The sequence below is a fragment of the Megalobrama amblycephala genome, linkage group LG19, assembly GCF_018812025.1.
Source record: "Megalobrama amblycephala isolate DHTTF-2021 linkage group LG19, ASM1881202v1, whole genome shotgun sequence".
Classification (NCBI taxonomy): Eukaryota; Metazoa; Chordata; class Actinopteri; order Cypriniformes; family Xenocyprididae; genus Megalobrama; species Megalobrama amblycephala.
The window spans coordinates 30,351,473-30,374,745 of NC_063062.1; the positions used below are offsets into that span (position 1 = coordinate 30,351,473).

The 23,273-nt window shown below is 37.3% G+C and overlaps 1 protein-coding gene across 2 annotated transcripts in view; it reads left to right on the forward strand.

The window, feature by feature from the left end:
- Nucleotides 1–23,273, forward strand: part of hipk3b (homeodomain interacting protein kinase 3b) — a 72,492-nt gene that overhangs the window by 31,492 nt on the left and 17,727 nt on the right. For both annotated transcript variants that reach the window (XM_048168481.1, XM_048168480.1), the window contains exons 3-7: nucleotides 4,149–4,272; nucleotides 15,563–15,682; nucleotides 18,018–18,104; nucleotides 18,972–19,156; nucleotides 19,265–19,427. In XM_048168481.1, coding sequence (XP_048024438.1) covers nucleotides 4,149–4,272; nucleotides 15,563–15,682; nucleotides 18,018–18,104; nucleotides 18,972–19,156; nucleotides 19,265–19,427 — 679 coding nt within the window. The remainder of the gene's footprint in view (nucleotides 1–4,148; nucleotides 4,273–15,562; nucleotides 15,683–18,017; nucleotides 18,105–18,971; nucleotides 19,157–19,264; nucleotides 19,428–23,273) is intronic.

Here is a 23,273-nt window from a genome sequence, read left to right on the forward strand (position 1 = left end):
TAATTTTCAGAAATTTAAGTTCATAAAAAGTATTATGGCCCGGTTTCACAGACAGGGCTTAGACTAAGTTAGGATTAGGCCTTAGTTCAACCAGAGCATTTAAGTAGCTTTTATAAACACACCCTAGAAAAAACATTACTGGTGTGCATCTAGAGACAAGACAATGGCTCTGACATATTTTAAGATATGTCAGTGCAAGTTTTTTTTTTTTTTCTTCCAGTTTAAACAGCTCAAGCATGCATTTTAGTCTAGGACTACTAGCCTAAGCCTTGTCTGTGAAACCTGGGGTTTATATCTTAAATGGTATATTGTCTTAATCATTTTAAAAGGTCTTAAATTTGGGGATGGAAAACAAGAATCATGATACAGTCTAATGTGATTATTAAACTTCAAAAAGCTATGATTTTATTAAATAGAGTGCTGCACAGTTGAAATATTTATAGGCTGTACATAAAATAAGCATTCACGTCAAAACTGATGTATATTTCAGGCTTAAAGTCGGCATAAAAACAAAATTGACCCTATTTACTTTGTTAGTACATATTACAGTTCATCTGTGCAAGTTGATTTCACAAATAAAAAAAAAATAAAAAAATGTATTTTTGTAATCTTTAGTCAGAGATGTTTCGAGTACCTGAAAACCATACTTGAGTAAAAGTACAGATACCTTACATCGAAAATGACTCCATTACAAGTTACAGGTAACAAATTCTAATACGACTTAAGTACTGTTAAAATCAGATACTTTAAGACTTTTACTCAAGTATTTTACTCATGCTGAATGTAGGCTCAGAAATCCACTAGTCCTGAGAGACATGCCAGTGAAAATAAGAAACAATTGATTTGTAAGATGAGAAATCAAGTTTATTTTCTAAAATCAAAATAAAACTGAACACCTCAGTATTGCAATAAATCAAGGTCGACAGCAAACTTTTAAATGACAAATTCTCAAGTCTCAGTTAGGCTCAAGTACACAAAAAGGCCATAAGTAAACCAATATCCTTCAAAAGTCAATGTCTTGTCAATGTAGTTGATAAAAACAAAAAAAAAAAACAAAAAAAAAAAACAAAGTTAAGTAAAATTAAATATTCAGTCTACTGGATGCTGGTTTGAGGCTCATCACCAGCTCTCAAAAATCAAACACCTGCAATCAGCAATTACCTTCTAATGTACTCACATTCATGTAAAGTAGCATTGTTGACAAGTTTGGGTGAGTAAAGGCAAAACGCACAAGATATAGTACCTTCAATGCCTTAGTACCTATAGTACCTTCAGTACCTTAGATGGTGATATCGCTTCTTTATATCAGAAACAAACTGTTGCACAAAAAGTTAGGTGTCATGAAAAATGTAATGTGTAATTGAATTACTCATCACAAATGTTGTGGAGTAAAGTACATTTTCTTGTTCAAAAATGTAGTCAAGTAGAGAGTAAAAGTTGCCAATATCTTTGATACTCAACTATAAAGTAGTCAAAAAGATACTTAAGTACAGTAACTAAATACTTTACACCTCTGTCTTTAATCAAAAATGAACCTCCCCTCTAGAATGGCCTTCTGTCTCTGACGTCAGTTTGACGACTTGGGTAGAACATCCTCTCCAACCGTCAGTCTGCTGCGAGCTTTGACAGCAAGCTGAATGGAATGCTCACTTTTCTAGATCCAATCAATTCCCAGCAGGAAAAACAAGCCACACCCTCTATTTTTCTCATCCAATATTCAGTTTCAGTCGTAAAATACGTCACGATACTGCAGTTAAGTCGGTCACAACATCCGGTTCACGTTGACTTTAAACAATAGATTTATTGATGTTAGCATGTTGCTAAGCTAAAGTCTTGGTTTTACCAGTAAGCAAAAAACGATACATGAACCTATGATGCCTAAAAATGCTGCCTATGATGGCAGAGCTTATATTTCAATAATAGAATTGTTTGTCCTTGTGTAGCCTGAGTGACAGTAATCTGTCAGATAGACTTACTGAGATGAGTGCTGACTGGAGCAGCATCACGGTCTCACACGGAGAGACCTTAATGCCATTCAATGAGATCACCGTGGTGATTCGTTGCTAAGCAGTCACTGGGCTTCCTGCGTCACCATGTCTACACTTAAAGTAGAGCTCTCTGACCTGGTAACCCATGTGAGACCAATCCTACCCTAAAATAACATACATTGCCTGTGCCTTTTACAAAAGCAAAATGTTTTTAAATATATAGGTGTATGTTTTGTATTGTATGTGTCATGTTTTGTTTACTCAAAGATTGTTTACCCAGCCCTAAAAGGCATGGACAATATAAAGGAAAACTATGTTTTGAATGATTTGATATTGATCTGCGTTTGATATTTTAAATTATGCCTTTTACAGTTGATGTGCCAATTTCCGCTAAACTATTATTTATAGTGAGAGCTCCTATCCTGCTTATGAGTCTGTGGCGAATAGGTTCATGTACCTCTGTCACTCATCGCATCAGTTTAATGGGCTTGCCACTATACAAATGGGAAAGTGTTCTAAATTCCATGACTGTGTGCCCCTCACACTGAAATTAAATTGCCATTGAGTAACCTTTTCCAGGCAGTTCTATAAAGTTTTTTTTTTTCTCTGCAGTGTTGTAGTACATTTGTAAAATTAACCAAGTCAGTTTGGTTATATGAAATGTAATATACTTTGCAAATGCATGTTATAGATCTTATTGTGAACAATTAATTTATTTTGTACCTCCTCATTTTTAATCAAATGTCATAACTGTATGTCCAATCACATTTTAAATGGGTCATGAATTGCATTATTTTATGTTTCCTGAGGTGCACTTATAATTAGCCTGGGTGCCAGCCCGAACCCCGCCCACAACATTTTTTGGACGGGAAGTTCGGTCTGGACTCGATCCATTGTGGAGTAATTATGCTCGGCTCCCAGAAGGCCGAGCCAATCAAATTGCCAGGGCGGGCTTTAATCGATGATGGACAGGCTATCTGCGGTTACGTAACCACCCACGTCATCAAAGAGCGCTTGGGTTGAGTTGGTTTCAGTTTTTTTTTTACAGTCTATGGTTTTCACCAACGATGACTGCAGCTGGAGAAGTAAGATGTTTAGATTCCACTATCACGTCTGTAATAAAAGAAATCGACAGCGCATTAATTTTAAAAGATGAACAAAGAACCGCAATCAAGGCATTTGTCGATGGGAAAGATGTGTTTGCCGTCCTTCCAACGGGATTCGGCAAAAGTTTAAGTACAAGTTCAACATACGTCACTTACTGCGTTGCTCTGATTGGTTGTAGGTCTATCCAATTGAGTGCAGAGTTGTTGTTTTTTTACTGGTTCGGTTAAGACACGCCCCATAATTCAAGTGCAATGGAGCAGTATCAGACTCACATTCTGCCTAGAATATGAGTATGACGAAGTCAGGCTAACTTATAATGTTAGTATGAAAAAAAAAAAAAAAAAGTCATAATTTAGACACAAAAGGCCATTTTCTACTCTGATTTTAGCCCTCTGATTTGAACGCTCTGTTGGAAAGGGTGTCTGCTGTGAGACTTCATTGTAAACTCCCACCGCTAACATGTTTGCATATGAAATAAGTATTACATGTGGAACACTCTCTAAATATTTTACTACATTTGTACTATTACAGCTTTTGAGATTAACAAATCATGAAAGGTGTTGATTACAGAATTATATTTAGATCTACTCCCGTCGCATGAAAGGTTGCAGCGATGAGCATTGTAGCCGATGACAGACATGTCTGTTGAGCGCATGAATGCAGTGATCTCGTCATTGCTGCTCGATTTCTGCACTCTCACAAATGCTTTCATCATAACTAACAATGCTAACACGATATATATAAAAGTTGCATTGCAGAGTGTAGACAGCATCATTGATTATAATGGGAGTTTTGGCAAGATTTGAGAACTCAAACTTGAACTGTGTGATTGATAGCTCCAGCGATTATAAAGGGAGTGTTTGCTTTCTCTATATAATTTAATCACATTTTACATAACCGATTATTTTCATTCTAAGAGAAACAATGTGAAGTTGACCATTTAGTGACTGGCTTGATTTACTGATGCATAAACAATTTTAAGATGAAGGTAGAATTGTGTGTGTGTGTCTGTGTGTGTGTTATGTTGCTCATATTGGTGTTTGTCATCTTCAGGGCTCCGGAGATCATTCTTGGCCTGCCTTTTTGTGAAGCCATAGACATGTGGTCGCTGGGATGTGTGATTGCTGAGCTCTTCTTGGGCTGGCCCCTCTACCCAGGAGCCCTCGAGTTTGACCAGGTAATTTTTCTAAAACACCTCTTCCCTCTTCCATCCACCTTTCTTTCAGTATCTCTCTTCTCCTGTCTAAACAAATCTCATGAAACCTGCCCAGAACCAGAACCTGCCACATATTTCATCCCAAAATGAAATTTGATGTATCCGTCATACTGTTTTAAGCCATTGGTCACTTTTTAAAACGCTGCAATTGTAATTGTAACCTTTGTGTGCTTTGTGCAAAATATTATTTGCATATTATGATTGCAAAGTTTTTCTTTTAATTTTGAGTGAAATGTGACCTAGACATGGCTTCGTGAGATTGGGCCATATGTCTCTTTCTCGGTTTCAAATCTTGTTTTATAGTCTCTTTGATACTCACTCACTCACACACATACACTGAATGTCTCTTCTTGATCAGGAGTTCTCCATATTTCTCCTTCTCTTGACGTAATCTATTTAGCATAGAGCCGTGGTATGTGCTGTCATGCCCAAACAATCTCCAGAAGAATTTTCACGGCCGCTTCTTAGCGGCTGTGTTGGCGTACAAGTGTCAGCATGTGGGTGTTTTTTGTGTGCGCTCCTGCTGCTTCTGTCTGAGTGTGCATGGTTTATGATCTGAGTGTTTTCTGGTTTTCGGGCCCTACTCCTCCTGCTGCTGGGCCCCTGAATGCCCCGGGGTGAAACTGAGAGGAGGGGCATTACCAAGTCTCTGTGTGTCTGCATACGTGATTGATACGCCGGAACAAGCCCAGATTAGAACACTGTTTCTGGGGAGGGTTTGGAAAGGAGAGCCCCAGCAGCTCCTGACTTGACACAGCAGTTGACTGCAGTAGCTGGGGGTTTGATGGGTTTTCCTCCTCCTCTTGGCCAGGCTGTTAATGCAGCTGGGTTATGGATCTCAAGATGCCAGCGGGTGCCATGAGCTTCAGTCAGTCTTAAAGCTACATGCCCCTTACTGCTCATATATAACCCTGTATTATGCCAGGAAGACCTTTTAAGTCCATGAGAATTTGGTCTGCTGAGCATAATTCATCTCCATTATCACAACACTCTAGCATTTACTCAATAACACATGTGAGAAGAAAAGTCAGAACGTTTTTTTTCTGGAATGGCGGATCAGAATGTACCCGTTCCTGATGTCAGATTCCACTGCTCAATGTCTCTAGCTCCATTTGGATTACTTTATTTTTCTGAGGCCATATTTTCTGGGGAATAGTTCTCCCAAAAATGAAAATCATCCCATGATTTATTCACCCTCAAGCCATCCTAGGTGTATATGACTATCTTCTTTCAGACGAACACAATCGGAGATATATTTAAAAATATCCTTAGTCCTCCAAGGTTTATAATGATTGTGAATGGCTGGTCAAATTTTGAAGACAAAAAAATGCATCATATGCATTAAATCCTTATTTAAAACTTTATAAAGTAAAATAACGAGCTTCCAGCGGTCGACACAGAATGCGCAAGTCGACTTGCACCAAATGAGTAACCCGTGACGCGGGTTAGACGCCTTTCACAGTTTAAACAAATAGGACTGTGCAACAAACTTAAAGGGGTACTTCACCCCTGGAAAGATGAATGTGTATTTAAAATTGGTCATTTATGTAGTAGAAATGTGAAATTATTTTTGAATTTGGAGCTTTCTAGACTGAGAAAAGGCAGAAAATGTATTTTTGACTAATGTGGATGAAAGACAACAACTCCCAGAATGCACTTGTTTTGCTGCCCTTGCGAGGCCACGCCCAAACCACGCCTATCGGTTACAGGCGGCATTACCAGGAAAATTCAAACAACTAGGCTTGCTTTGTTACATATTAATTCTATAAATCGTGAGTTAGTTCATACATTTACAGCGAAATGGTGCTAAATTGCTTTGTACCTGGATGTACACCCAAAACCAGGAAAGGACAAGTAAGTTTCCATCATTTTCCGATTAAGTTAAAGATTTGGAGCGATGTAAACAGTGGCTGCGGGCCATCAAACACCCGAAGTTTGGAGATGACACCGTTATAGAAAACCTAAAAAAACGCAGAATATGTAGTCTCCATTTCAAGCACGAGGACTACGAACCAAATATCCTTGCAATGAAGAGAACCATTCTGAAGGACACCGCAATACCATCGATATTCACTTTCCCAGAGACGAACAGCCTGGGCATCTGGTACTAAGCGTATTCGCCTAGAGGTAAGACTCGCTGATACTAGACTGATAACACAGTAGCCTATATGTAGTGTTGTAGGTAGCAGTAAAACTGCAAACTTAGCAAAGTAACGTTAGATAGACAATTACATATAAGTTGCATATAAGTTGACTTATCAAAGTAAAGCCACTGTTCTGTAAAACTGAGTTAGTCTATTTATCTATTTATGCTAACGTTACCACAAAAGCCTGTTGCTGTATTGGTTGAGATGACTGCAGAGACCGATAAATTTGCGAGATGAACCACTGATGTAGTGCAGAAAAACTAAAGTTAATTACTGTAAGCTTAAAAATATAATTGACACCCACTTTTGATAAAATCTTTGATCTATGTCCGTGAGTAACCTCAAACGCGCATATGTATGGGCGTGGTGAAAAAATGCGAAACTACCTGCTATTACTGGCTGTAGTTTTAAGCCTCTGGCCAAAAAAGCCTCCGATGATGCAAAATGACGATTTTTGCGTCATCGGAGGCTTTTTTACAGAATAAAAATACATAAATCTCTCATCTCGGGCTGATATGAAGGGGAAAAGCACGGTAATTCGAAAATACTAGTGGTATTCTACTAATACAAAGCTTAATGCTAAATCCTGAAGTAACCCTTTAAGCTCCTCTACTCTTATATCGAAATCCTCCAAAATTTCTCTTTAAAATGTATTATTTTAGACTTCTAATTCGTGACTGGTGTTTTGTTTTACTCTCTCCTCTGCGCCTCCGCGTTCATCATTGCGTGGGGTCAGAGGTTGCTTTTCCACCCAAATCGATGTGCACAGTATGCGTACGGTCATCTGCCAGAAGCTAGTTATTTGAATTTAGAAAGTTTTAAATAAGTATATTTGTTTTACACACATGCATTGATTCACTTCAGAAGGCCTTTATTAACCCCCTGGAGTTGTATGAATTAATTTATTTGTGGATAGATGCATTTTTTTTTTTTTTATCTTCAAAATTTGACCAGCCATTCACAACCATTATAAACCTTGGAGGACTAAGGATGTTTTTTAAATATATCCGATTGTGTTAGTCTGAAAGAAGATAGTCATCTAGGATGGCTTGAGGGTGAGTAAATCATGGGATCATTCTCATTTTTGGGTGAACTATCCCTTCAAGGCTAAAAATAGCTCCTAACTTGCTGATATAGGAGAAACTCATAGAAACTCCTAGAAGTAATGGGCATGTCAGTCCTAAATTTAGGACTTTGCTCTAGGATTATTTCACAAAAGCATTTCAGCACAAAAAATAGCTCCTAATCCTATGAAAAGTTTGTAGTAAAAGCTACTAAAACCAAATCACAAACAATGTTGCTGGCAATCTGCCTTAGCAATCCACCCAAAGACACTGTACATCATCGAGGCAATAGGCGATAGAGCCTTGAGTACTGAGCCTTTTCTTCAAAAATGCAATAAACATTTGGATTTATTGGTTTTAATCTGTGATGACATAACATAAAGGTTCATTTATGTACAGGCAATATGCATTGAATGATGGAGAGTAAAACATTGCGGTCAAGTTGAATATAATGTCCTGTCCTCTCCGTAGGGCTGGACGATTAATCGAAAAGTAATCGAAACCGAAATTCAGAACCTCTAACTGACGTAATTTTCCCATGTGGGTTATTTTGTTTTTTTTAAATTCTGTTAATACTTCCCCCTTCAAAACATACTACCGCATGTGTAGCCACATGACTCAACGCTGATGGCGCGTGAGCGGTGAGCCTTGCGTCTTCACTAAACTTTGTCCGTTGTATTTGTTTTATGGTTTAGACATTCAAGGAATTAGACGATCGGATGTTTATTATTATATCGAGCTACCGCGCTCACGCAGCTGCATTGTGGCATGAACGCTCATACAAACAGTAACGTTAACTGCGCAAAACGTGAAGATCGCGCACACAGAGAGGAACGCAGAAACAAGTTGTCAGCGCTGTCCTGTGATTTCTCACTAAAGTAGCTTAGAAACTCAACTTATTATAGCATATATTTTTCTACTTTTGAAAGAACTATATACAACCCACAGCTTCACAATTAATAGAGAGACGGTAAGACTAATTCACACACACAATCACTCGTACTGGTACTGTGCTAATTTATCTTTATCTGATTTACAACGAGCAGAAATCTGTAAGAAATGTTTTGAACAGAGATAAAATAACTGCTGATAGTGAGCTATGATGTCAGATCACTCTTTCAATAGGAACAAAATATCCCACCTTTTAATAGTCAATCATATTTACAGTACAAACCTTGAACTATGAGGGCAAAAAAAAAAAAAAAACAGAAACAAAATAATCGTTCATTAATCGTAATCGAGGTAAAATGTTCACTTAATCAAGGTTTTAATTTTAGGCCATAATTGTCCAGCCCTACATCTGCGCTGATAGCCTTGTGGGCAGCTCGGGTGACCCGAGTTGGAGTTCTGGCCCGTGGATTTTTCCCAACCCTGTCCCCTCTTTCTCTTTCTTCCACTTCACTTCCTGTCTACTCACTGTCCTATCATAATAAAAAGGCAAACGTGCCAAAAATAAATCTTTGAAAATGAATAAATAAGTTCACACTTGCAAATGATCGAATAGACTAAACAAGTAAAATAAGTGTATTTGGTGTGCTGTCCGAGGGGAACGAGGGCTCTGAGTTTGGAATTTAGCCCAAATAGCAACCAGCCGAGAGTGAAGAGTTGGGGTGGCGGAGGGATGCAGAAAACTGTCTTTATATATATATATATATATATATATATATATATATATATATATATATATATATATATATACATATACATATACATATACATACAGTGGGTACGGAAAGTATTCAGACCCACTTAAATTTTTCACTCTTTGTTATATTGCAGCCATTTGCTAAAATCTTTTAAGTTCATTTTGTTTCCTCATGAATGTACACACAGCACCTCATATTGACAGAAAAACACAGAATTGTTGACATTTTTGCAGATTTATTAAAAAAAAAAAAAAAACTGAAATATCACATGGTCCTAAGTATTCAGATCCTTTGCTGTGACACTCATATATTTAACTCAGGTGCTGTCCATTTCTTCTGATCATCCTTGAGATGGTTCTACACCTTCATTTGAGTCCAGCCTGTGTTTGATTATACTGATTGGACTTGATTAGGAAAGCCACACACCTGTCTATATAAGACCTTACAGCTCACAGTGCATGTCAGAGCAAATGAGAATCATGAGGTCAAAGGAACTGCCTGAAGAGCTCAGAAACAGAATTGTGGCAAGGCACAGATCTGGCCAAGGTTACAAAAAAAATTTCTGCTACACTTAAGGTTCCTAAGAGCACAGTGGCCTCCATAATCCTTAAATGGAAGATGTTTGGGATGACCAGAACCCTTCCTAGAGCTGGCTGTCTGGCCAAATTGAGCTATCGGGGGAGAAGAGCCTTGGCGAGAGAGCTAAAGAAGAACCCAAAGATCACTGTGGCTGAGCTCCAGAGATGCAGTCGGGAGATAGGAGAAAGTTGTAGAAAGTCAACCATCACTGCAGCCCTCCACCAGTCGGGGCTTTATGGCAGAGTGGCCCGACAGAAGCCTCTCCTCAGTGCAAGACACATGAAAGCCCGCATGGGGTTTGCTAAAAAACACCTGAAGGACTCCAAGATGGTGAGAAATAAGATTCTCTGGTCTGATGAGACCAAGATAGAACTTTTTGGCCTTAATTCTAAGCAGTATGTATGGAGAAAACCAGGCACTGCTCATCACCTGTCCAATACAGTCCCAACAGTGAAGCATGGTGGTGGCAGCATCATGCTGTGGGGGTGTTTTTCAGCTGCAGGGACAGGACGACTGGTTGCAATCGAGGGAAAGATGAATGCGGCCAAGTACAGGGATATCCTGGACGAAAACCTTCTCCAGAGTGCTCAGGACCTCAGACTGGGCCGAAGGTTTACCTTCCAACAAGACAATGACCCTAAGCACACAGCTAAAATAATGAAGGAGTGGCTTCACAACAACTCCGTGACTGTTCTTGAATGGCCCAGCCAGAGCCCTGACTTAAACCCAATTGAGCATCTCTGGAGAGACCTAAAATGGCTGTCCACCAACGTTTACCATCCAACCTGACAGAACTGCAGAGGATCTGCAAGGAGGAATGGCAGAGAATCCCCAAATCCAGGTGTGAAAAACTTGTTGCATCTTTCCCAAAAAGACTCATAGCTGTATCAGATCAAAAGGGTGCTTCTACTAAATACTGAGCAAAGGGTCTGAATACTTAGGACCAAGTGATATTTCAGTTTTTCTTTTCTAATAAATCTGCAAAAATGTCAACAATTCTGTGTTTTTCTGTCAATATGGGGTGCTGTGTGTACATTGAGGAAAAAAAAAAGAACTTAAATGATTTTAGCAAATGGCTGCAATATAACAAAGAGTGAAAAATTGAAGGGGGTCTGAATACTTTCCGTACCCACTGTATATATAAGCTGATTAGATGGACCGTTTGAATGCGTTTCTCCCAAACTTTGTTTATAAAACATAATTTGTTGCTTGAATTCTGCAATCATGTAAGAGGCTGACAATTAGCTGAACAGATACTTGTTTAATTCGTGACACATTTTAAAATCTTTATTTGAATATGACAACATTTTTGTTTTAAAATCTTTATTTCCATATGGCAACGTGATACCTCGTTCTACAATATTATTTCTATGGATAAATCAAACAGAGAACCCTCCCCTTTCAGCCAATCACTGTGGACAGTTTGTAAGCGTGTTGACATCATCCATAGCAACGAGGTCAACCCAACCCTTTCTCTTAGCTTAAGACTTCTCTCTATTCCTTAGTAAAAGTTTGTCTCAGCAGCTTTGTGAATATATTTTAAGAGAAAACTCTTAGCTTAGAACTTTTACCGCTATTTAGGAGAATTCTTAGTGGTAAGATAAAATGTTTCGTGAATACAGCCCCTGATCTCCAAACTGGAGGATGTAGCTCTTGTGTTTCTGAGGGTTTTTCTGTGTTTTCTATACAGAAAGAAATCAAAACCCATTTGCTGTTGTTGTTTTTTTGTTTTTTTTAAACAAGATACTAACAAGATACTGACAAGCTAACAAAGTGAACTATATTTATATTAATTGGACTTTTGATGTAATACAGTCGCTTTGTGTGAGGAACAGACTGAAATTTTAATTAACTAACGATTATTTTGATAGATTTAATATTTTAGATTACTTGATAAATCTATTATTTTTACGATTAGTCAATATTTTAGTTTAATTATCAATAAATGACCTTTCAAGACCTTTAATTATCAATAAATGATCTTTCAAGATTTTACTCAAACATTTTCTCATAAAAATACTTTAAATTCTTGGATCAATGCATTCATAGATTTTGCGTGTAGCGTATATGCTGGACAGTGATTCATAATGAAATGAAAGTACTCAGTATTCTCAGCATTGGTAGCTGGTGTTGACATAAACCATCATCTTTCATAGGAAGTTTTCTCTTTCAGGTGAACTACTGTCATAACAGAGCAACAGTTGGAAAGTGACTTTTGCTGGAAAGTAAAAAATAAAAAAAAAATTGATATGTTTATAACTAGATACCTGACATTTGACACTGACACTATCACCCCCTTGAGTACTGAGGGTTTGTTACTGCCACGGGATAGCAATTCAAGAACACATGAAATATGTTTAACAAGACTTTCGCCACATCATCTCTAACAATTATACATGTGGGGTATCACCTAACTGCCTAAGGTATGATTCCAGTCTAGGGACTAAAATGGCTTGTGGTATCATACTCCTAATCCACGCGCCTCCTTCACTGGGGTGTTCAATTTAATCTCACACAGCAAAAGATAATTATAGCAAAAATGAACGCCCCCTTATGGCACCAATCGTAGGGCCTCATCTCACAGGCATGTGGAGCCTTTCGTTTGACACTGCCGCTGTGTTATAGCAAGTGGCTATTAGACCTCTTGAATGTAGAAAAAAAATGTATGTTAGACTGCGGCCCTGGGTGCAGGCTTGAACATGTAGGCATATTCTTAGAGTACCAAAGTGATACATCCCTGTTTTGAAAATAAAGCTGTTACTCTTAGAGGCTGAAACACCCAGAACACATACACAGGGTGCAGAATTAGCACTCACCAAGTGCCAAATGTGTGTAAAAATAAAACTGACTTACTAGCCAGTTGGCTGATAACATCTTTTTTTTTTAAATGAATTCAAATGTTCTGCATGATTTAAATGGCAATGAAAGAATAACAATAATAATCTGACCCGAGGGTTGGGTATGTCTTCTTATAATAACTTTTACTGTAATTAAAAAGGTTACCATGAGAAGTTCAGCTAGGAAGCCAAAAGTTACAGCTTTCATTGCTGTTACTCCTGTGTTAGAGATTTGCCAGAGACAGACAGACAGCATTGACAAAACCTGATGATCATGCTATTTAGCATTATTTGTTTATTTGAGAATGTTCCAAAGAGCAACCCGTGCTTCAATGGAAGGTTTGGCAATGGAAGCAAAATCTGACCTTTTGTCAATGTTCATTTGTCAACAGGGTCAATGTCACAAATTAGACTGACCTAAAAAATAGTGCTGAAGCTTAAATATTCCTTATTCACTTTACATTATAAATTTGCTTTTGTAACAAGTATCACCAAAATTTGGAGACATAATTTTATACCTATATATATATATACTTTATACTTGTATCACCCAGCCCTTCTATAGCATCAAAAATATCTAGTTGAGGTAGCTCAGCCATCTGGTCAGGGTGGCTCTCAAACGCCTTTCGTTTGAGGTGTTCCTCACATGTCCAATTGGGAAGAGACCCAGTACATGCTGAAGGGACTATATCTCCCAGCTGGTCTGGGAATGCCTTGAGAACCCCCAGGAGGAGCTGGAGGAAATTGTTGGTTAAAAGCGGGCACGTCTATTTAGCCTGCTGCCACCTTGACCCGGTCCCAGATAAGCGGCAGGAGAATGGATGGATGGAAAGATGGATTACATATACTGGAAGTCAGCTGTGCTGAAGCTGGAAACTACTTGTAACCCAAACCACTGAAAGATATTACCATGACTGGAATTTCTTTATTCATCATTATGGGCTGATATGCTATGTGTGGTGTCTTAGATGTGTCATTAGATGTGTCAACTGTCTTACCAGATCTTGCATAGCAGTGTTAAACAATTTGTCTTCTTACTTCCTGTCCTCTGTGCTGATCCAAGACCTGTTTTCCCCCAGTCATATCAACATTGTGTTGACCTTATGTTGACTTCCTCTCCAAATGTCTTCATTTATTCCCATATCTAGCCCTTCATTTCATCACCCAGATATTTCTCTTCCTTTTTCTCATGAGTTCACGTCTGAACAGCAGCTGGGAAATTTACAATTTTCTTCATCTGTTTTCCGCATGGACTGTTTATTTAGTCTTAAAGCTCAGGATTATGATGTCTAAGTGTGTGCTGCTTTGTGTGTGTGCAAAGAGTGTCTAATAGTAGCGACTGTTAACTTTCTTAAAGGTACAGTGCACCAAAAAATTAGTAATTTACTCATACGACTTTTTTTGTGAAACCTTAAACAAAAAGTTTAGCAGAAAGTGTATACTGTTATTTATCCTACAACAAAAGCATGTAGTGACCAGGAGCTGTCAACCTCCAAAAGAATAAAGTATCATAAAATGAATCCACATGATTCTATTTAAAGTCTTCTGAAGCAAAACATAACTTGTGTGTGAGAAACAGATTGAAGTTAAAGTCGTTATTAACTGAAAATCTTCCACAACACCATAACTCGCAAACATAAATTTCACTTCTGCATTCATAATCTGCCATAGAGGGGAATTTCAGATTTTGGTGCATACCATATCTAGGGGGGTGGGGATATTTTATGCCTCACTGAAGAAAGACGTTAGTAAATGATTACAGAATTTTCATTATTGGCTAAACTACACTTTTAAGTGTGAAGTTGCAGTCTAAGTGGTGTGACGCACCAAATCGGCATCAAAGAACTACAAAAGTTGTGAGGTCGCCTGTCTCTGGGCCAGAAAATTGTGCTTGAACACACGACAAAGACTACAGCCAACAACCAATTAGCACATATGTTCTGTGCCTGAGTGAGAGAAAATAACTAGCTATATCAGCAGGTGATAGTAGTTTATATTCGTCATTCAAAAAAAAGTAAAACCAGAACTACGACTGTGGAAATACAAACAAACAAAGCAGCGCTTGCTTACCATTTTGAATATGAATCCTGATTGTTTGATTGTTTTCATCACTTTCGTTTTTTTTACTTACTATAGTAATAACAGTAAATGCATAATTACAAGTAACTAACCCTAACCGTAACTCCATAGTAAATGCATGTAGTTAATTAATATTACTCAGTACTTATTTGAGTAATTACATTGTAAGTACGTCAATGAACTAACCTTTTTTTCTTATGCACTGGTTTGCTAAGCTGAACAGCTCAAATGGACAAAAAGCCTACATCGGGATTTGACAAGTGCCAACGGTGCAAAAACTGAGCTGACAGACGCTCAACAATGGCCTGACATTGACCGACGGCTGACTTGGTGTGTCACAGCCTTAAAACATAAAAATGCCAGACTGATTTGGTGCAAATGTTCACAACTTTTATTGTTGAATTTCTTTGGATCCGTTCATCCTTCTCTAAAGTTTTCCTGCATGACGGGCTGTTTAGAACAAAAGAAATTTGTTGGGTTTTTTTCTTGCCAAGGTATCTCAGGCATGCTGGCCCAGTCTGGGTTGAGAGGTCAAAGGGTCATGTAATATGATTTTAAGATGTACCACCGCAGCACTTGCACCTCTGCAGTCCCCATGTGACACTGAACATCTAATAGTTCTTTTTCTCGCACCACAGTGCTGTTGACGTAAGAACACACACTAAACGGCCACACACACCCTCCTATAGGTTTCACACAAGCATGATTCCATAAATCGCCCAATTCTGTTTTTCAAAACACGTGCTGCGTACTGAACGTGTTATTGAGAACACATGCTGTTTCTAGGCATCTGACGGTCTTTTGTTGACATATCCATTTACATTGGACTGTGTTAAAACATTAACAATGATTGAGTTCGGCTAGCTCTGTTTCACTCTTTCCCATCTGTCTCCCCTCAGATTCGCTACATTTCTCAGACGCAGGGTCTGCCAGGAGAGCATCTGTTAAATGTGGGGACGAAGACGTCTCGATTCTTTTGCCGGGAATCAGACTCACCGTATGCAGGCTGGAGACTTAAAGTGAGATCAAGAACTATGACACACACACACACACACCCCCCACAGAACATATTTATCATGTTCACTAATGATATATGCGTGCTGAAGAGATAACATGAAACAGTATTCTCAACAGTTTCAATATGTGACCTAATATTCAGGCTAGACTTTATTTTATCTATCAGGATTTGATTGGATTCTGAAAAGTTAGCTGTTACCTTAATGGTTATTATTATTTTTACCCACCCACATGGCCTTGATTATGTCATCATATATGGAAAATTGTTTCAGAGACAATGACCAGAAAGTATTTTGACTTAAAGTATTAGTTCACTTCAGAATTAAAATTTCCTGATAATTTACTCACCCCCATGTCATCCAAGATGTTTGTCTTTCTTTCTTCAGCCAAAAAGGAATTGTTTTTTGAGGAAAACATTCCAGGATTCTTCTCCATATAGTGGACTTCAACGGCTACTAATTGGTTGAAGGTCCAAATTGCAGTTTCAGTGCAGCTTTTATGGGTTCTATAAGATCCCAGATGAGGAATAAGGATCTTATCTAGTAACACAATTGGACAAAATTCTAACCTTTCATCAAAGTAAAACAATTGAAAGTGGGGGGAAACTCACATTATGAAATAAATGTTTTTCTCTAATACATGTTGGCCACAATTATTGGCAGCCCTAGAAATTCTTATGAGTAAAATTATATCTGAAGTGTATTCCCATTCATATTTACATTTTTTAGCACACCAGGGTGATCATGAACATGAAATTGTCCAGCCATAACTTCCTGTTCCACAGGAGTATAAACATGAGGAAACACAAAGGACAAATACCCTTAATCATTCATCACAATGGGTAAAACCAAATAATGCAGTTCTGATGTGCAGCAAGAATTGTTGAGCTTCACAAAATAGAAAGTGGCTGTAAGAAAAAAGCTAAAGCATTGAAAATCCCCATTTACACCATCAGGGCAATAATTAAGAAGTTCCAGTCAACAAAAGATGTTACAAATCTGCCTGGAAGAGGACATGTGTCTATATTGTCCTAATATTGTGCGTTTAGGAGGAAAGTTCGAGTGGCCAAAGACTCTCCAAGGATCACAGCTGGAGAATTGCAGAGATTAATTAAGTTTTGAGTCTCAGAAAGCCAAAAAAAAAAAAAAAAAAAAAAAAAATCAAATCAAACACCACCTACATCCCCACAAGTTGTTCGAGAGGGTTTCAAGAAAAATCCTCCTCACTCATCCAGAAACAATCTCCAGCATATTCAGTTGTCAGACACGACTGGAACTTCAAAAGGGACCTGGTTCTATGGTCAGATGAAACTCAAAAAAAGAGCTTTTTGGCAGCAAACCCACCAGATGGGTTTGGTGCACACAGGGACAAAAAGTACCCCATGCCCATGGTTAAATATACTGCTGGATCTTTAATATTGTGGGCCTATTTTTCTGCTGGAGGTCCTGGACATCTTGTTCAGATACAATGTATCATGGATTCTATCAAATACCAACAGATAAAAAATCAAAACCTGATTGCTTCTGCTAGAAATCTTATAATGGGCCGTGGTTGGATCTTCCATCAGGACAATGATCCAAAACAAACATCAAAACCAACACAAAAATGTGTCACTGAGCACAAAATGAAGCTTCTGCCATGGCCATCTCAGTCCCCTGACCTGAACCCTAAAGAAAATGAGTGGAGTGAACTGAAGAAGCACCAACATGGAGCTGGGAATCTGAAGGATCTGGAGAGATTCTGCATGAAGGTGTCAGAACACTCTTGTCAGGTGTTCTCCAAACTCATCAGGCATTGTAGGTGAAGACTTAGAGCTGTTATCTTGGCAATAATTGGGTGCCAATAATTGTGACCAGTGTGAACTAGAGAAAAAACAAACAAAAAACATTTATTTCATAATGAATTCAATTGTTTCACTTAAATGAAAGGTTAGAATTTTGTGATTTTTTTTTATTTTTTATTTATTTATTTATTTATTTATTTATTTTTTTATGAAAGATCAAAAGGATAAACAATGCAGATTTATTTTCAAAGCCACCTTTGCTCAAATTTACCAAGGGTGCCAATATTAGTGGAGGGCACTGTATTTTTTTTTTTTATATTTTTCATTTTATTTTATTTTTTTGTTTGTTTTTGTTGTTTTGTGTTTTTCCCTCAAAAATGTGTATGTTTGGATTTGATTGTGTGTTATCAGCTGGACGTTTCTTGAAATTCATCCATTATTACATTTTAAAGAAAGACTAATGAATTCTGAATAATGCATTCTAAGACCAGGGATATGTATTAAAGTAAAAAGGGTCTATTTGATTTTGTTTCTTAAATATACATTTGTTTCAGTCCACAGAAGAGCACGAGACAGAGACGGGGCTGAAATCAAAAGAAGCCAGGAAGTACATCTTCAGCTGTTTGGATGACATAGCGCATGTACGTATCTTTGGACATCAAGGAGAACTGCAGTTACTTTACAAATGCAAATAGAAAAGTCATTTTGTGCTGTGTAAAAGTGTAACATGAACAAATCATGTCTATTTCCCAGCAGACAGCAAATGTTATTTACCTGCACATTTCAATTCACTAATGACAGTAAATGTGTGTCAATCCTCTATTTTATTCAGTAGGACCACACAGAATTTGTTCCAAGCTTTATGTAAGTCAAATCTGTGGAATGGTTTAGGTGAAATTTTTCCTGAAATAAAAATATTTTTTTGAAACCATTTCCTTTTTTATTGTTGGGATGAAAGATTTAAGTCATGAAACACTACTGGTAAGATTTATTTGGGGTCCATAAGATTTTTTTTTTTTTTTTTGGAAGAAGTCTCTTGTGCTCACCAAGGCTGCATTTTATTTGATCAAAAACAATGTAAACGAGTTTGTGTGAAATATTATTACAATAAAAAAAAAAAAAAAAACATATTTTATATTTGAATATATTTTATAATGTAATTTATTCCTGTGATAGCAAAGCTGTATTTTTAATAGCCACAGTGTGTACTCCAATCGTCAGTTTCACATGATCCTTCAGAAATCATTCTAATATGCTGACTGACGCTTAAGAAACATTTCTAATTATTATCAAGTGTGATGCATGTGTTTGGATTCCTTGATGAATAGAAAAGATCAAAAGAACAGCATTTATTTGCAGTAGAAATAATTGTAGCATTATACACATCTTTACTGTCACTTACTGTTCAATTTAATGTGTATTACTATGCAGGCCTCAATATTAGTAACCTAAGCGGGTAACTAAGCATTTGTTGTTTTGTTGTTGTTGTTTTTTTGTTTTTTTTTCAGGTGAATTTAGTGATGAATCTGGAAGGCTGTGATTTGTTGGCAGAGAAAGTTGATCGTGCAGAGTTTGTGGGTTTGCTGAAGAAGATGTTGTTGATAGATGCAGAGGAAAGAATTGCCCCAAGTGATGCCCTTAGCCATCCTTTTGTTACCATGCAGCACCTGCTAGACTTCCCCCACAGCAACCAGTAAGCGGCTTTTCATTCTTCAACCTTGTTTGTGATTCATTCCTTCTGGGTTTTCCAGGAAAAGACTTTTGACAACGGTGTTTTATGTTATGAATTATTTCTTTACAGTGTCAAATCCTGTTTTCACATTATGGACGTGTGCTGCTCACGACCAGGCAGTTACGAGTCCCTCAGTCGGACCAAGGCTCAGTTTGTCAGGACTGTCCCGAGCACTGGTGCAGCACCCAACCTTACCCTGCCCTTCTGCAAGGTGACTGGCATTCACACTCAGGTACTGAAAACATCGCAATTACAATGCTGCTAGAAAGTTTGTGAAACCCCTAAGAATTTGTCTTGCATTTTACATGAAAATCACCTCATATTTCTGCTCCAAAATCTCTTTTGACCAAGGCATGGCAATTTTCATTTGCTTTCACAGCTTTTACTTTGTTTACTTATTGTTTCCTAGCAACCTTGTAAAATTGTCTTTTGTGATGCTATCTTTAACACTTCATGTGGAGGTCAAAGCTGTGCATGACGCATGTGCTGAAGGCCACGTGAAGTTTTGCTTCCTCTAGAGTTTGTAACCGTAACTGTACAAAAGCATACAAAAAGAACATACTGTTGATCGACACTTCCTGCTGACTGGAGTTTCTAACACCCCATATTTTTTTTTGCGGAATTCAATAAACTCCCACGCTGGTGAACTATTTTTTTATTTATTTTTTTTTCGGTAGAGGGTCGAGTGTTTTGCTTTCGTCCATCTCCTTGGACATGATTTTGTGAGGCAGTTGTAGCTACACAACAGGTATACATGCACTAATTTCCATCTGTTGGCATGAATCCAAACTGTTTAGCTTAAATGTGCATTACATGTATTCCGCAGTGCGCAGTCATCATTTTCAGAACTAGAGAAAGCCAGCGCAATAATGTCACTGTGAGTATAATTGTCGTTTTTGCATTGATGACATCTAAAACGTAAGCTGACGTGTATTTTCCTGCAAATATTTTTTTAAATATGCAGTGTCCTCCACTGACCAGTTCATAAGATGTGACGCATAAATAAACATACAAGCACATGTACATACATGTCTACACCACCACAGTCCAATCTAAATTTTATTTGAATTAAATGTCTGATTGAGCCATCAGTCCAATTATAAACATTATTCAGGTGAACGTAAACTTAGCTACTGTGCCAACTACTTTTTTTTCCGGCAACAAGCGTTAAGGTGTGATACCACCATGGGCGCCACCTATTGTGTTGGAGTGTCAACCAGTGTAGTATTTTAACTCTATCAATATTTATTTATTTTTAAAATCTACGGTATACCTTTATTAAATGTGGTTACTTTATTCTATTATTCCTAAGTAACTTATTGCAACATTTTATAGACATGAATGCATTAGTTACCTTTTCTCACAATAATTGTTAAATAGATGTTTAACACAGAACCTAACATGAGAGAAACTGAAATATCAAAACTCAAAAAAAAAAAAAAAAAAATAGCTGGAAAGAAAGTACATCTCTATGGAACCCCTAAAGGGACCTTTGCAAAAAAAAAAAAAAAAAAGACTTTCGCTTGCGCATGAGAAACATATCGTGTGAGAGTGTGGATGCACATGAATTAATAAAACTGTATTTGCTCAAAATTTGTTTTTTCATTACACCAGTTTGTCTAGTACAAGGATGAATCCAGCTACTTATTCGTTTGACATTTTTTTAAATGTGTGCCTCCCTTTATATCTAAAGTCTATGTCTATGGTTCTGCTCGCAATAAGCGCTGTTAAAATTGAATGAAAAAAATAAGCATTTCTCCGCCACCTGTAAGGATGCTTTAAATCCGACAAAGTGGTTTAATAAAGAGAACTTTGATCTTGTGAATTACACAATTTTAGTACATTTTACAGTTCCAAGATTCCAAGATTTTATATGGGATAATATAAATAGCCCTAATTTTTTACTGTACCAATGCTTTTTCTTGAACCATTAAACGTGAGATAGGCCAATGACAATGCGCACTGAGCCCATTTTGTGGCGTGATTTCTTAGCCGCCACAGAGTTAAATTAGTTAAAATAGGACATAAGGCCTTGAAATATGATGCCTGATCAGTCTTTTTTTGAACATGACAAAAAGGACCACGCACACAGCCGTATTGCGCCATCAGTCCATTCACGACGCGGTTTCTCGGCTGTCAGAGAGTGCTTTAAAGCGGACACAAGGCTGTTGTGATATATACTGCCCTAACGAATGCCACATTTTGAGCAAATAGATCTTTATTAATTAATATGCATCCATACTCACATTTTCTTCATAATTTTGAACACATATATCTTTATTAATTCTTGCTCATCCATACTCTGTTTTCTTCATAATTTTGAGCAAATGGATCTTAATTCATGTGCATCCATACTCTCCCTTTCTTCATAGACACACAAATGAAATAGGTTTTACTATACACAAACCGGAAATTGTAATGCATACGCACGTTTTTTTTACTTTTGCAAAGGTCTTTTTAGTGCATCTCATAGTTAAAAGCAGTATGTTTTAACATGTGTAGGTGAATCTGGTGTTTCACAGGAGCAAACTTGTGTTAAATAAGAAAATGCCCTGAGATTTTTTTCATTTTTTTATGGTTGCTGTAATGGTTTGCACACACTTTCATTTTCATGTGCTGGATCATTTGTCTGACAAATACAGTATTACATCATCTATCCTTTAGTTTCTTCTTTTTGCTCTGTCTTGCACTCCTGTCACTTTGTTCCTTTTATTGTGACTTCTGTTTCTTGCCTTTTATTTTGTTAACATGTGGAGAGTCACGTTGACTCATTCCGCATGACATGCTCCATTCAGCGCAGGTGATGACAGGCTGTCAAAACAGGACTGTCACAGCACACGCTGCCTCTGTCTACATTTATAATAAGCCTCAATGGCCACGTACACACTGTAAAGTTTCAGGCGTGACAACAGCAATTAAATGCGAGAATGAGTCCCCTAAATTATCGTTCCATATGTGCACGGAAATTTATATATTTTTTTTTTCTCCTCAAACCTGGATCAAATGGGATCTGTTTAAAAAGGATTTTACACAAAACTTGTTACACAAAACCTACTGTTCATGTGTCCCTCATAACAATTTAATAACTACAAAAGTAACATTTATGATAATTTTCACATTTTTATAGGAAAAAGTTAAAAATAGACTTTTTTCTTTTTTCTTTTTGTAAAAATGGTTTTCAATTTACATGTTTAACTAGAACCACAATTTTATTGAATTAGTCCTTAACATGTCAGGTGGTAATCTGCAAGAAATGCCTACATTTTAATTGTCTTCCCTATTTTTATTTATTTATTTATTTATTTATTTTTCCAAAAGAATAGTTAAAAATGTGAGATGGGGTTGAACACTGTAACAGGTTTGAAGGGAGACATTGCCTTCAATATTATATATATAAAAAATATTTCTCTCTCATATTGTGCCCTTCTTTCTGGGTCAGTATATCTGCTTGCAAAACAGTCTTTCTGCTGCTGATGTGGGTGCCATTTCTGACATAGGATGCTTATCAATGTTTAATTGGACACATTACATCAAATATTCTATTTATAACAAAATTATGAGTTTTTGTGATTTTGGTTGGCTTGTCTTTACTGAAACCATGACTATTGTACATGTATATGCTTTTATTAAAATTCATAAATGAAGTGAAAAATTCAACCCTGTCACAAATTTTCAACCCCAAAACAATGAGAAATATACAGATATGTGATGGGGTTGAGTGTGACGGGTGAGGTTTATTGCACAAAATGGCCACTGCTCCTCGTGTAGTGTAGGAGAGTAGGCCATATATGGCAGCAGTGAAATAAGTACATTGTATATACTTATGGGTTCAAATAAAATTTTGAAAAAGAATCATTTTCCATCTAAATTTTATGTGATGGGGTTTAGTTGTTAAGCTTGACAGTACCCTCTCCGACTATAATACACCTCAAAAATATGAATAAAAACTATGATATTACTTACCATCTTCTGCATTACTGTTAAAGAGAACTGAAGATGTCAAATATGGGTGGAGTCTAAATTATTATAGGCGGAGAATGGTTGGAGTGACGGGGTTAAGTTCAAACTATATTTTTTT